This window comes from Mercenaria mercenaria, chromosome 1 (assembly GCF_021730395.1).
Source record: "Mercenaria mercenaria strain notata chromosome 1, MADL_Memer_1, whole genome shotgun sequence".
Taxonomy (NCBI): domain Eukaryota; kingdom Metazoa; phylum Mollusca; class Bivalvia; order Venerida; family Veneridae; genus Mercenaria; species Mercenaria mercenaria.
In genome coordinates this window covers 42,642,207-42,657,541 of record NC_069361.1, presented here as the reverse complement: position 1 = coordinate 42,657,541, position 15,335 = coordinate 42,642,207, and the positions used below count along the sequence as shown (strand labels likewise).

General features: G+C 34.8%; 2 protein-coding genes across 43 annotated transcripts in view; one reads left to right on the top strand and one right to left on the bottom strand.

Moving 5' to 3' along the window:
* Positions 1–3,014: 3,014 nt before the first annotated feature.
* On the bottom strand, positions 3,015–13,996 carry LOC123540825 (D-aminoacyl-tRNA deacylase-like). Its single transcript, XM_045326142.2, has 6 exons — positions 13,845–13,996; positions 8,329–8,419; positions 7,651–7,753; positions 7,063–7,195; positions 4,685–4,770; positions 3,015–3,952 (listed from the first exon to the last, which is right to left on the bottom strand). The coding sequence occupies exons 1-6, from the start codon at positions 13,885–13,887 to the stop codon at positions 3,695–3,697; spliced, it is 714 nt and encodes a 237-aa protein (XP_045182077.2). The 5' UTR covers positions 13,888–13,996; the 3' UTR covers positions 3,015–3,694.
* The window catches only part of LOC123540806 (cilia- and flagella-associated protein 70-like), a 59,936-nt gene continuing 58,567 nt past the window's right edge, over positions 13,967–15,335 (top strand). For all 42 annotated transcript variants that reach the window (XM_053545278.1, XM_053545269.1, XM_053545264.1 and 39 more), the window contains exon 1: positions 13,967–14,036. The gene's annotated coding sequence lies outside the window, so the exon portion shown is untranslated. The remainder of the gene's footprint in view (positions 14,037–15,335) is intronic.

Below are 15,335 nucleotides of genomic sequence, written 5' to 3'. Positions count from 1 at the left end.
AACATTTATGCCAAGTTATTTCAAAATTCCTTAATGGATGGCAGAGTTACATATTTATTCATTTATTTGGGTTTTACGGCAACCAACACAGTATAGGTTATATGGCGCCAAACAGGACTACAAATTTTGGTTTCACATCTCGTTTACATCGAAATAAAAACATGAGGTATGGAAGGCAGAGTTACAGCTCGGACAAGAATTTACATGCATGCATGCACGGACGGATGGACAGTGCGATTTTAATTTGCCCACCTTTGAGGGCATACTAAAAAAGAAACCATGATAATTGATCAGATTAAAAAAAAAGTTAACAAGCAAATTCGATGAATTGGTATCCCCCGCCGAAAGGGTTTGTGGTGAGGAATAGCATAAATATATATCCGGCAAAAAGTTGAGGATGTTAATAAGAAGCAAATAATTTCATTAGTCAAAATCAATTTAACAGAAAACAAATGTTTAATTAAAGAGTACATAATAAATGTATGATACTTTGATCCTGACTAAAGAATTTATTTTGAATGGGATATGCTTACTATAATAAGCTTAGCTTTAATTGAAGTTTAACTGGAACGAAATATTGTCTTTGAGTGGTTTGGCACCAGGTGTTGCTGTTTAACATGTACATTTGAACTTAAAAGAACAGATGTCCTAAAGAGAACACAATCAAGTAAGATATCTTGAACATGGCTGAGGGCAAGGTTTGTGCAGTCACAACTTGACATGTTGAAGGTTTGAACATTTTTATTCAAAAATAAAAGGAATGGAAATATATATATATAAGTATATATGTATAATATCTATTTTTTTTTTAGGGGCTGGGGAACGGATGAGGAAACAAAATTTCACATGTTGATTATAAATATTGATGGAAAATTAAAAAAAAAAAAAAAAAAAAATGAAGTGGGGGTGGGGGGTGGGGCAGAGGATGCATGATCAGTGGTGGGCATGACTGGGTGGAGGAGTGAGATGGGGGAATGATACAACTTGCATATTGATAAATATTCATGGAAGGTTTGAAAAAAATCTAAAATAAGAAATGAAAAAAAAAATTTTTGGGGGGGGGGGTGGGGGAGGGGGGTTGGGAGGTGGAGGGGTGTGACCAAGGCAAGTGGGTATACAGGTGTGGGTGCACAACTTCACATGTTTATAATAAATCTTCAGAGAAAAGAATGAAAGAAATTTAATGAAATTCTGCCAAATGATAAGTTTGTTATGTACATATATGTGGATTTTGAGACAATTAAAGGGCGATAACTCTGAAGTTACAAAAGAAATCTGTACGAAATTGTGTGTTCACAACCACATTATAGTGCTTTAAATTCTGTTTAAGTTTCATAGTTCAAGGTCAAATATATCAAAAGTTATCATCCAGAAATTGCCATATCTATAGTACCCAATATAGTTAACACTAGAAACTTCTAAGGGCCATAACTCTGGTGTTACTAGAGCAATCTGACTGAAACTTGACGGGCCGCAAAAACTCATAGTGGTGAACATGTATGTGAAGTTTTATATAAATATTCCCAACCATTTCCTAGATATGGCTCTGGATGGACGGACGGAAGGACAACGCTAAAATTATATCCCTCCGACTTTTGTCGGGGGATAATAACGGCGAATATCAAATATATGTATGAGGTATTTAAATTGTCATTAAGTGTAAGCCTAGCCCCAACATTTAACATAAAACAAAGGAGAAGTTTTCCCTTCATGATGTGACATGTCTGTTTAAATTCTTCAATGCGATGTCTGATTTCTGTTTGCAATCCCGTCATAATTTAGGAAGTCCAAGGTTATTTTCCTGGTATTGTCTCGGTCACAGTAGGGCACCTAAGAAGAACCACTGAGCTGGATGGCCCTCGTGTGATGACCAGATCAGGGCTCGAACTTAGTAGATATGGGTGTGAGATTCAAAGACTGCAAGTGTAATCCACGTTCTTTTTCAACTTTTGAGTCGGATGATGGCATGCTTTATGACTGTATGTTATGATGCTGGCTTTGACAGTCTCAAAACAATCACTTTGAAAATGATAACAAGACAAGAACATAGGTAAAACATTTAAAGATTTAATTTCTCTAACAATCATTGCACACATCTAGCAACTACTGCCTGATCCACCAAATCTGTAAGATTTTTTTCTTAAATTTCTGCTTTATTTTGCAAGAGTCAGATATAAATAATGCATATTATACCATGCTAAGGCACTCGCGGATTGTAATAGAAATCTTTCTGAGTTTTAAAACACCTCTAATAATGACAATATCATGGCCAAATATTTATCCAAATTGAATGTAAAATTGTGGCCCATGAAAAAAAATATAAAAAAATAAGATTCACAATTAAATAAAAAATTAACTGACCATTATAATGTTGCTTTTTGCTAACAGAATATGTTTATAATGATCCATAAATAAATAAAAGTAAAAATTGGTATTTTGATTATTTTTTGGTCAAAAATGGCTGAATTTGCCATGGAAGATAGTCACCATCTGATGATAATAAATTCAAAACTAATCAAGATATCATAAAAATTCTTTTGAATAATGTATAATATGACTGGTACTGTCTTGAATTTAAAGAGAAATAAAGAAGAAAAAACTTGTCAAGGCAAAGTGGGTCAAACACTTGCAATATTTAAGCACAGCTGAAATGAATAAAATATATTAAAACTACAAAATGTGACAGTAAAAACTTTTTTTTTTTTGATTAAGATTTTACGGCACACCGACACAGTAAAAACTTCTATCAGATATTTTAAGATTCACTAATTAAAGGTTCATTTTTTTGTTTCAGTGTTAAGATTGGATATATTTTGCAGAAAGAACTCTTAATGCAATATATTCACCAGTGGCATAGCCACAAGTGAAAATGTAAGATCTGGTGTTCATGAGGGAAAGATATTTTTATCTTCCATTCTGCAGTTTGTTTACTTCTCTGAGAAAAACACCTAAAAAGAACCTCTACTGATGTAATTTTTTAGCAAATGAGATTACCGTATTCATTTTCATCATTTTCAAGATATTTCAAAAGGGCATATCTCTAGATAAACATTTAATTTTTCAAAACAGATAACAGTTGATACTAAATATTGAAAAACAATAACTAAATGATAAAATGAGCCCTGCCATGAGAAAACCAACATAGTGGCTCTGCGACCAGCATGGATCCAGACCAGCCTGCGCATCCGCGCAGTCTGGTCAGGATCCATGCTGTTCGCTTTCAAAGCCTATTGCAATTAGAGAAACTGTTAGCGGACAGCATGGATCCTGACCAGACTGTGCGGATGCGCAGGCTGGTCTGGATCCATGCTGGTCGCAAAGCCACTATGTTGGTTTTCCCATGACATGGCTCAAATATTTAGTCTGATGTGTAAGATATAAGAAACAGCTTAATTCCTTCTATTTCATATCAAATTTCAATTCCCTTATTTAAGCTCTACATAATTTACAGGCAACAAGAATGTTTTCCTATGTATAAACAGTTTGTAAAATGCTGCAATCACCTTATTTCTTCTTCCTACTACTATTGCAATAAACAATTCTTTTCTTTTACATTTTGAAAAACCTGACATAAATCTAGAGGCATTCCACTTGAACGAGGAGTAAAAAATGACTGATGTAAGGAAGTTTTCACGTACGGAAATTTTCAAATTAGTGTGTTTTTTCACATTTATTCATTATAAGGAAGCTTTCATCAACTATCTCCTCCAGCTCCTTCTGAACTGATTGTCAAACTATCCACTGCTAAATCTTCAACCTTATCATCAGATCTCTCCTTTGTATTGTCACAAGGTATAGAACTATCCTCTGTGGTATTCTCTGCACCCCTGGCAGAACTATCCTCTGTGGTATAATGAGCAATGCTGGAAGAACTCTCTGTTGTAGTGTTAGATTTTCCTTTATTTCCCTGAGATGCCTTTTTATTTGTTTGCCATTTTCTGACCTTTGGTTCCTGCAATTTAGTTTTATATTAAAAAAGTTCTCTAAAGGTTGTTGAAACTGCAATAAACATCAAGAAACAAAAGCTGTGTTGACATGACCATTTCCCTGCCTAAAATATTGTGTGAAAAAGAATACAAAAATTTGACCAGAAGAAGGGAAATATACGTCCGTAACAATGAATTACTTGTGAATTTCAAAATTCTTATTGAGTGACTACTTGCCAATTTCCTCAGTTTTGGACTAATTCAAGGACAAAAACTCCAGACAGTCAAAGACTTTCAGGTTGTTATCAACCTGGGAAAAGATAATATGCCAATAAAAAAATTTAAGTTTCATGCACACTGGGTAAGAATTGATTATAAGCTAAGACTGTCAATTTTTGCAATTTTAAGTAATTCAAGGGCTGTAATGCAAGAGTAACTTTGACTACTGGGCTGGTTATTGAACTGTCGGAGCTCATAAACAACAGAACCAAGTTTGTTGAAGACTGGATAAGAACTACCCGAGTTAGAGAGGGGACAACTTTTGTGGATGCCACCAGCTTCCAATTATATTTTGACCAAATTCTAGTAAACAGGAAACTAGTTGTCTTATGAGTGAAATGGCTGAGTATTCCCAAGTCAGATCAACAACAGAGCATGTCCTCCATGGCTCACCCGCAGCCACATCAAACTAGTTGTCTTATGACTAAACAAGTAGAATTTATGACAAAATATCAGAAAGAAATAATCTTATAACTTACTGGCAAATTATCTGGTGATTCCAAAGGTATTGTGACAGGACCATCATTTTCTATATGAACTACCATCATCGCACCAAATACACCATCTTTAACAATAAAAATATTGAGATTATAAATGATAAAGAAAATCTATTTCAGCTATATTTTTTGGAAATAAGTATTATAAAGAAAATACATTAAAGACTGTCTACAGTGACCAACCTTTGGAGAATTTCAAAAAGGTCAATGTAGACAGGGAGTCTCCATACACAATCTGAATAGGAGAGGTCTTGGTTTAAGGCAAATAAGACATATTCTAGTTAGCATTTGATTAAGGACCTTTAAACACTCTGATATAACATGGAATATCTTAAATGACCTTTCAGTCTGCTTCACTTATTTTTCAGCGATAAGACAGTGATGTAGTTGTTAAGATCAAGAACCACACGCCATGACTTGTATTGGAGAAATTTTCTCCCTTTGAGAGGAGGGGTCAAATTGATCCTTTTAAAGGTTCTAAGTTTTGGTTTGTGGGCTAAGAAATCATGGTCGCTGTATGCATCGAAATGCTAGAAACAAGCAGATTTTAATGTGAAATGGATCAATAGGAAATAAAAAGGTCATTGTAGACAGAAAGTTGCTAAAAGCAAGGGGTCTCTAAGGCAGTCTTTACTGTATCTGCCTTTGTAGAGAGATGTCTGTCCTTCAATGGTGTCATTAACTTAAAGGTTTTAGAGCATAAAATCCATTTCACATTTTTAAATCCTGCCACTGTGCATTGAAAGTTCAATAAAGAAGACTTGTGTATAATTAAGATAAACAAGAGCCATGTTAGACATGGCTAATCCCCCCGCCGGGCATATTATAATTGAAGGCTAAAGTTCCTGGCAAGTTAGTGTCTGAAAGTATTAATTTTGGGGAAAGCTTTGAAGAACCGTTTAGTTGTGGTCCGCATCAGGGGTTTTAAAGATGTGGAAGAAAGAATAGTCAGTGGTGAGGTTGTTTACTGCTAAATTTTATTCTACTCCTTACCAGGTAGACATACCTTAAAATACACCTAAAATTGGAAAGTAACATCTATGTTGTACCACAGAAAAGTGGTCTTGTTTTTTCCCTACGGTTAATTATAAAAATGTTACAAAATAAGTTATTTATAGTAACAACTAAGGGAAGTTAATCTTTAAAAAAAAAAAAAAAAAAATTGTAAGTCCACACAAAAATCTTTACCAGGTAGAGGTTGGTCAAAATACACCTCAAAATCGAATGTAGCATGCATGTTGTACTACAGAAAAGTGGTCTCGATTTTTCCCTACGACTAGTAATGAAAAAGTTACAATAAAAGCTATTTAAAGTAACAACAAAGGGAAGTAATTCTAAAGAAGGGAACTGCGCATGACACTTCCTCTCATGATGGTGTATAATTGTGCCAAGTTACATCAAAATCCCTCCATGCATGAAGAAGAAATGCTTTGGACAAAGTCATTCTTGTATCTGACCTTTGGCCTCTAAGTGTGACCTTGACCTTAGACCTAGGGACCTGGATCTTGCGCATGACACTCCGTCTCGTGGTGGTGAACATTTGTGCCAAGTTATATCAAAATCCCTTTATGCATGAAGAAGAAATGCTCTGGACAAGGTTTTCATTCTTGTATCCTTTGACCTCTAAGCGTGACCTTGACCTTAGACCTAGGGACCTGGTCCTTGCGCACGACACTCCGCCTGGTGGTGGTGAACATTTGTGCCAAGATATATCAAAATCCCTCCATACATGAAAAAGATATGCTCCGGACAAAATTTTTTAAGAAAATATGATAAAGGGGAATAACTCAAAAAATAGGCAAGGTAGAGTTATTGTTCTTGCACACTGCACTTCCTCCCAATGTGTTCTGTCAGAGTATGAAGTTTGAAGAAAATCCCTCCAGTACTTTTGGAGTTATGCTCCGGACAAATTTTTTTTAGAAAATAAGATAAAGGGGAATAACTCAAAAAATAGGCAAGGCAGAGTTATTGTTCTTGCACACTGCACTTCCTCCCAATGTGTTCTATCAGTGTATGAAGTTTGAAGAAAATCCCTCCAGTACTTTTGGAGTTATGCTCCGGACAAATTTTTTTACGAAAATGAGATAAAGGGGAATAACTCAAAAAATAAGAAAGGTAGAATTATTGTTCTTGCACACTGCACTTCCTCCCAATGTGTTCTATCAGTGTATGAAGTTTGAAGAAAATCCCTCCAGTACTTTTGAAGTTATGCTCCGGACAAAGATCGTTGCGGACGGACGGACGGACAGACGCACGCACGGACGGAGAGCATTTCTAATATCCCCTTCGCCTTTGGCGGGGGGATAAATAAAAAGTCTAGACAATTAAACATTGTACATTTTCTTTTACAGGAAAATCACCTTTTATTTTGTCCGCTGAATAATTTTTTTTCATGATTTTCAAAAAGTCTCCATAGAACTGTTCTGACAGATCAGGAGCCATAGCATCATGGAAGTCTGGTTTATTGCCCTTCATTTGTACATACAATGTAAACTGCAACAGAAAAACAAGAATTGGCTTATTGATGTTTTTAATACCAACATACAGTAAAATACTGATCACTCAAGGTCACAAACTTTGTGCAAAGGAATAAGCAAAATGCTGAAGGTATCCCAGGTTTCAAGGTATACATAGAAGATTGGCTGGAGAGTATATGTGATTTATATCAGTCAGAAAGGTTGTAAAAAGTGAAATTGTCCAGTATTGTATTTCAGTAAACTATTGCAAAAATGAAATAAAAATGTCAGGATTACTATCAATATTAAACAACATTGGTCTTTTAGACAGTTGTATTTCACACAATGCAGGTAAATGAATTTTAACGAGTTAGAATTATTCAAGTTGTAGGAGCTACTCTGAAAAAGATTAAGCATTATGTACTTCAAATATTGATGGAAAAATGACCTTTTACTCATAATTATCATTAAATTAACGTGTATTCTACAAACCTGACTGACACAAAGGACTTCAAACTGTTTCTCCATAACATTTTTATTCCATCTTTTCCCACTATCATCATCAAACAATCGTAATTTAAGGATTTTCTGAGCTCTGAAAATAACAGTTATAAAATACAACAACTTATGAGTTATAGTAGTTACAATAGTGTAATGTACAATGAAGTTAACACATTAATCTTTCGAAATACTAAAAATGCACATAAAAAATACCTTTTTTTTATCATACTGAAATTATACCTATATAGATCTAGATTAATATATACCACATTTAAGTTTTTAAAAAGACAATATACAATAACAAAGTAAAAGAACGTAAACCATTCTGAAAGCAAGACTTATTTGTCTCTGCTACTGAAATAGGAAAGGTTATCAAACAATTTTTCAGAAGTCACAAATGCCAGGGAAACATCACTGTGTTAATGTTAGACACTCAACCAAGAGATCATCTGGATCCTAGGTTTGAAAGCATCCACTAGTATCACATCTAATCATAATTATGACATCATTTTCCCAAAAAAACATGCTAAAAAATTATTCATATAGGCTAATATTCAGCCGTTATAGCATTCCTCAAAGTAAAACATAATTTAGCATAAATTACTTGTCATACATTAAGTTATAAATACAGAAAATTGTAAAACTTATAAAACACACAGGTACACTCACAGCCACTCGGCTTCCTTTGGTGCATCTTTTCTTCCAACCCCAACCAATACACACAGACCATTGCCTATACTGCTTATAACCTTACCGTCAACTGAGAATTCAATTAAAACAATTATCATTAATACACACACAAGCATGTTTATCATATAAATTTGATTTAAACCTAAAACAGTTGTACATATCACTGACATCATATGACATAAGGTCCATAACTCCCACTAAAATATTATATGAATTATGCCCCTTTTTATGCCCCCTTTCGAAGAAGGAGGGGTATATTGTTTTGCAGATGTTGGTCGGTCAGTCGGTCAGTTGGTCTGTATGTAGACCAATCCGTTTCTGGATGATAAGTCAAGAACGCTTGGGCCTAGGATCATGAAAGTTGAAAGGAAGGCTGGACATCACCAGCAGATGACCCCTATTGATTTTGAGATCTGTATGTCAAAGGTCAAGGTCACAGTGACCCTGAACAGTTAAACAGTTTCCGGACGATAACTCAAGATTGCTTGGGCCTAGGATCGTGAAAGTTGATTGGGAGTTTGGTCATCACCAGCAGATGACCCCTATTGATTTTGAGATCAGTACGTCAAAGGTCAAGGTCACGGTGACCCGGAACAGTGAAACGGTTTCTGGGTGATAACTCAAGAACGCTTGGGTCTAGGATCATGAAAATTGATAAGGAGATTGGTCATGACCAGCAGATGACCCCTATTGATTTTGAGGTCATTAGGTCAATGTTCAAGGTCACATTGGCCAGGAACAGTTAAACGGTTTCTGGATGATAACTTGAGAATGTTTGGGCCAAGGGTCATGAAAGATGATAGCGAGGTTCATCATGACCAGCAGATGACCCCTATTGATTTTGAGGTCAGTAAGGTCAAGGTTACTGTGACCTGGAACATTTTAACCTTTTCCAGACAATAACTTGAGAAAGCTTGGGCCTAGGATCATGAAACTTGATAGAGAGGTTGGTCTTGGCCAGTACATGACCCCTGTAGATTTTGAGGTCAGTATGCCAAAGGTCAAGGTCACATTGACCCGGAACAGTTAAACCCTTTCTGGACAATACCTTGAGAATGCTTTGGCCTAGGATCACGAAACTTTATAAGGGAAGTTGATCATGGCCAGCAGATGACCACTGTTGATTTTGAGGTTAATAGGTCAAAGGTCAAGGTCATACTGAACCAGAACAGTAGAACTTTTGTTTACAGTGAGCAAATAATTTCTGTTCCTTGTGCAATTACTGAATGCATCAAGGGGGACATTTCGTGTTCAACGAGCTCTTGTTTACTTTGAATTTAAGGTTAAATTCTTATGCACTTTTAGTTTACTCTATCATGGTTATTACTGAACAGTTTTGATTCTGAACATGGCTCAGTCCTCCCTATATAATACTACTAGTATGTGTGCACAGAACAAAACTTGGCTTATCCATCAAATATCGTGCATGCACATACTGATTGACTAATGAACTACTGAACTGTGTTAAAACATACATAAAAAAAATACTGTTTCTTCATATGGAAGCCTAAAATTTAATGTTAGTTAATTTGTTCAATGCATGCAGAAATTTGGTATGGCTTAACATATTTCATGTGGTTTACTTATTGTTTATGGTACATTTCATCCGGTCGCATCCCTAATGAGTAGGCATACATAAACTGCGTAATAAAGGACCTAGATGAAGAGAACTTACCACAATCTGTTCTACATTAATAGCACATAGGAAATATCATGTAATTTTCTTGTTTGATTTTGAAATATTTACAGGTGACTTAGTCAAACTAATCCGACGCATACAGTTTGTTTTTATATTGTGACAGTTCAAACTGTAACGTTGCGGTGGCTGCAAATATCAGCAGTCGGGGGTGTAACTGTTTCAAGTTATCGCAACTGATAACCCATTTGAGTTATTGCTTAAACTTTCATAACTTGTTTCAGTTATCATAAAATATTACAAAGCCTTCTTGTGCCAATTCCTCATTTTGAATGAGACTAATGCAATTATTTCCTGAATCCTTGACCTTTTATCTTTCCAGCTATTCAGTAAAAACAAGAGCTGTCTCCATAGGATGACACATGCCCCCGATGGCACTTTGAATGAATAGTTATGGCCAATGTTAGAGTTTAGGACCTTTGACCTACGGAGCTGGGTCTTGCGCACGACATGTCGTCTTACTGTGTCACACATTCATGCGTAGTTATTTAAAATCCATGCATGAATGACAAAGATATGGACCGGACACGCCCATCAATGCACTATCATGAAAAATGACCTTTAACGTCTAAGTGTGACCTTGACCTTTGAGCTACGGACCTGGGTCTTGCGTGCGACACGTCGTCTTACTGTGATACACATTCATGCCAAGTTATTTGAAAATCCATCCATGGATGACAAAGATATGGACCGGACACGCCCATCAATGCACTATCTTTTAATGTCTAAGTGTGACCTTGACCTTTGAGCTACGGACCTGGGTCTTGCACGCGGCCATGTTTATTTCAAGGAATAAAATATATGATTGTTCTTTTACCTGAGATTTCCTTACTGAAATATGTATGTCTCCTTATTCATGGTTAGAGATATCCATTTAGTATAGTTTTTCACTGTCCGATCTCCTTAATCTGTTGCCGATCCTTCACATTAAAAGAATAAACGCAATGTGTAATGATAGTTTTTCGCTTTACACACCTCCCTTGGACAAGAAAGCCGTTTCACTTAAAATTTGTAAGTATCCGCTGACAAAATATTACTGAAAGATCGAAACTTTTTCTAAAATAAAGTTGAATTTCAATTATTTTCAAAAACTAGAAATATTACACATTGTGTTGAATTTATAAATAAAACAAAAATCCCCAAAATAAACAATTTTAGATCTTTTCCGGGAACTATACGTTTCAGCCGAACTACACATTTCAAGATGACACAAAACTGACTTCTCTGCGTAAACAATGTCAAAGTTCACCTGAGGAACATTGCTGAAAAAGTAAAAGTGCTTACTTGGTTCAGTTTTACGTCCTGTAGAAAACAATCAACTTTCAACTTTAAATGCATAGATGTTCTATAATTATTCCAATGTAAAAAACCGTCCGATCTTTTCCGTGAGAAATAAAACGAAGCAAATTTAACTATTTGTTTACACTTTAACCATGTGAAATTAAAGGCATGTATTATCACGAGACTCACGTGCATTTTGAACCTCATGGTGACTAAAGTAAATTTACTTTAAAGTAAGGTGCCTCAGTTGAGTCAGTTATTTGTTCATTTCAGAGAACATACATTAAAGGTGTTTATAAGATTATGCATGTGTACGAATATTTACTAGTCTACTTTATATTAACGACGATAGAAAACAAGTGTGCACTCGGCAAATAGCAAGTCTATCATTTTCAGGTGTATACTGAACACTGATCCCAATGTTCGTAATTTTCAGATAAAGAACTCGTTATCCTTGGTTTCGTAGACAGTCTTAGTACTGGACCGCTGTTTCTGCTGTCAACACAGTAATGTAAAGTCAGTGTCCATTTCTATGCCGGAATTTCAATGCACATTTATTATCAGTTTAAATCTATGAAAATGTGAAAAAATATCATTGTTTAACGAAGAACCAAGATGCAGAAAAGTTACTTTTGAGATATTGCTGATTTTAATCATCAGGTTTTCGCGTGAGAAGTTCAACTGATTGCATTTTGTAAAATGTTTTGTAGTTATCTACAACTGTATACAAATTGTATTACCTCTTAACATATTGGCTGTACATTTTTTCTGCGATTTATTCTCACTGTGTTTTCAAAAACATGCTGCATTATTCTCATATTGTTTAAAAAGTCGATATATCAAAATTGGTTAGTTTACGACGCATGAAACATCTAATAAGGAATCACTATACACATCGAACTTGTCCCGGACCAGTATGCCGAAATACTGTGGCCTAATGTTTCAAGATTGTCTAAAAATATTTGCATATATCGTGATAAAGCAAATATTTCGATTGTTTTATAATTTATAAATGTAGGGATAACGCATGTTTTTTCGTGTTATAACGTCTACAGAATCCCGAGGGATTCTGAAGATGTTATAAAACGAAAATAACATGCGCTAATGCTATTCTAGCATAAAACGCGAAAAAACAAACAAACAATAAATGAATACATTATCCCTCATATCATTAACTTTCCATGAAATGCGCGGGAGTATCAGAGTTGTTTTTTTCACGTTGACGTCATTTCCATTTGAATTATCCGTTTTGGGGCAGTAATACGTTTACGCTCTGCCACGGAATGCACATATATAAAATGGTGTTACAACAGCACGTGAGCGCGAGAATCTCTCTGTTAACACACGTTTTCTCTCCTTTTAAAACACCCTCAAAACGTGACAAGAACAACAGTTTTATGCTAGAATATACAATCACATATGAGTGAGAAACTTACGTTAAGTAATTTCGGTAGTTACCGCAGAAAGTGCCGAAAATTCCATTTCCACCAAATTTTCTGCGAGATAAGCAGCGCGTAAGTACATAAAGTCCACTATAATAAATTAAACCTTTCTTATACTTGCACAATCCTTGAAAAGAATTTTGGATCGTTGCCAAATCTTGTTCACATTAAGTCTGAGACTTGTCTTACAATTTTAGGCAGTTTGGTACACCATACGTACAAAAATCATTGTCCGCACATTGCACTACTTTTATGTATGCTGAAAATAGCAATATGACAGATTTATTTTCGTTTTAATACATGAGGTGGTCAAGTTTGAAAACAGGTTTTGTAATAAGTTTAGTTCTGTTCAGTAAGACAATTCTCCTATGCACTAATTGAAACTTTGAACTAACTTTTGCCATTCATGAATTTATAATAAAGTATTTTGAAAGGATTTATAAATCTAACCAAAAATTTGGAAAAATACAGGTAAAATATCTTCTTTGTTTATTTCCAAATTTTAGTTTTACTTTTTTATACAGCTACTTTTAGTTCAGGTCTTGCAAACTGAGCTGTTTTTGTATTCTGGAACAGCTGCATTTGAAAGATTTTGTTCACTATATTTTCACACTTCAAACGAAGGTCACTCTAAATTCAAGATGGCGGAAGTACCTTAAATTCAACCCATTTGAAGTTTCTACATGAATACTAATGTTTAATTTATTAAAGCAAGTAAGTCTGACAATTTTTTGGATTTTTTAATATCTTCGTTTTCATAACAGTAAAATGTAGATACGGCCACTACGGGTAATGCTTAGAGGGATGACGACTGTAAAATATCAGATCATAAGATAAGTCATCTCGATAACGCAAATGCTATGTGTCAGTATTTTTTTTCGCTAGAATAAGTTAAAGAATCTTCATTATCTGCCTGTTGGAGTTTAAATGTTAACTGTTAATTTTACATCCTTTCATTTTAAAAATACAATAGTGGTGTATAACCTAAATCATGAAAAATCTGTCGCGGAAACTAATTACAAATATAAATTATGACAAAATCGGAAAATAAAACTGTAATAAAAATATTGTGGTACCTGTCACACTAGCTCTTGCAACTCTCTGGACTATTGCTTTCATGACTTTTGACTTAAAAAGAGCACAAGTCTTCTAAAACTATTAAAACATGTTTTGAAACCGAAACAGGAAGTACACCGCCGGAAGTTACAAGTACGTGTCTCTCCTAGCAACAAGAAGCGTCTGTGGATTTTATTATTATTTTCGGACAGGTAGTGAGTTTTATGCTTTTTATTGGTACGTTTAGTGTAAGATGACAATGTGCAATTAAGAGTCATTTTCAGTTAATTTAATATTTCGTTTTAGTCCGCAAACTAACGTGTTAATGACATCATTAAGACGTTGAATGTCAGACAAATTTCGACACCAAAACATTTCGACCCAAGGCATTTCGAAAACAAAATTAAAATTCCTTTGACAGTTCAGTCGCAAAGGCATAATTCAATATTTATATGAAAAGCCTAGACCAACTAAATTGACTGATCCTAGGAAATATTGAGTTATTTTTTTTAAATTTTGATATTTGGCAATATCTCCACTCGCGTGGAGGAAATTTGTAATGAAATTGTCATCGCTGCAGATTTGAGTTAAAATGTTGATTTTATTGCGAATACGAGATTAATTCAAATAAAACTTACATGTATCAAAAAGGGGATTCAATTCCTCATTGATTTATATAAAAATTATCAAATAATTTCCAAAATTACGAATTTTCTGGTGATTTAAACGTATGTGTGTACTGTACACGATTAACATTTATTGCGTCTACATGGCAGTATGCACAAGCGATAAATCCAATAACTTAACATGACGATGTGCTGTGATTTATCCACCGTTATTTTGGTCATTCGAATCATTGGATCGTAAAACTTGATAGTAGTCCACTAAATTAACAAGAGCTAGTATAGTTCATGAGAAGCTTCGTAGTATTGACAGTTAGATTGCCCGTCACAAATATAAAACAATCTGACCAGCGAATTAGTTTGACTATGTTCGCTCTCCAGTTAGACCAGTTCATATCCATTGTTCACCAAATTAGGTTATTATATATAACCAAGTTCGATAACCAGCAGCTGGATTCCTCCCCCACCCTCCCTCCTTGAGTTTTTCTGGAGTTATAAACTTGGAATTTCCCCAAAATCTGAATATTTAATGACCAGTCAAAATGCGCCACTTGCAACTGAGTTATTGCCCTTGAATTACAAAAAAGTTTTGAAAATTGGCAGCATCCACTCTCTGAGTAATTCTTATCCAATGTTTACCAAACTTGGTCACACTATTTATAATGTCTCAGACAAGTTAGATAACCAGAAGGAAACTCCCAATTACTCTTGAGTTACAAGCCTTGAGTTATTTCAAATTATGAAAATTGAAAGTGTCCACTTAATAACTTATTAATGTAGTTCTTATCTAATGTTCTCAAGACTTAGAATGTTTATGGGTATATGAATAATTATAATCTTGACCAACTTCGATAACAAGCTGGATAGATACTCTTTGTTGCTTTGGAG

What these genes read in the sequence shown, in the direction of transcription:
- LOC123540825 (XM_045326142.2), bottom strand. Translation starts at nt 13,887, where the DNA reads ATGAAAGCAATAGTCCAGAGAGTTGCAAGAGCTAGTGTGACAG. An exon ending in AAGTCCTTTGTGTCAGTCAG is followed by an intron (nt 7,196 to 7,650) that starts GTTTGTAGAATA and finishes TTTCTGTTGCAG; the next exon opens with TTTACATTGTATGTACAAAT. An exon ending in AATCACCAGATAATTTGCCA is followed by an intron (nt 3,953 to 4,684) that starts GTAAGTTATAAG and finishes ACTAAATTGCAG; the next exon opens with GAACCAAAGGTCAGAAAATG.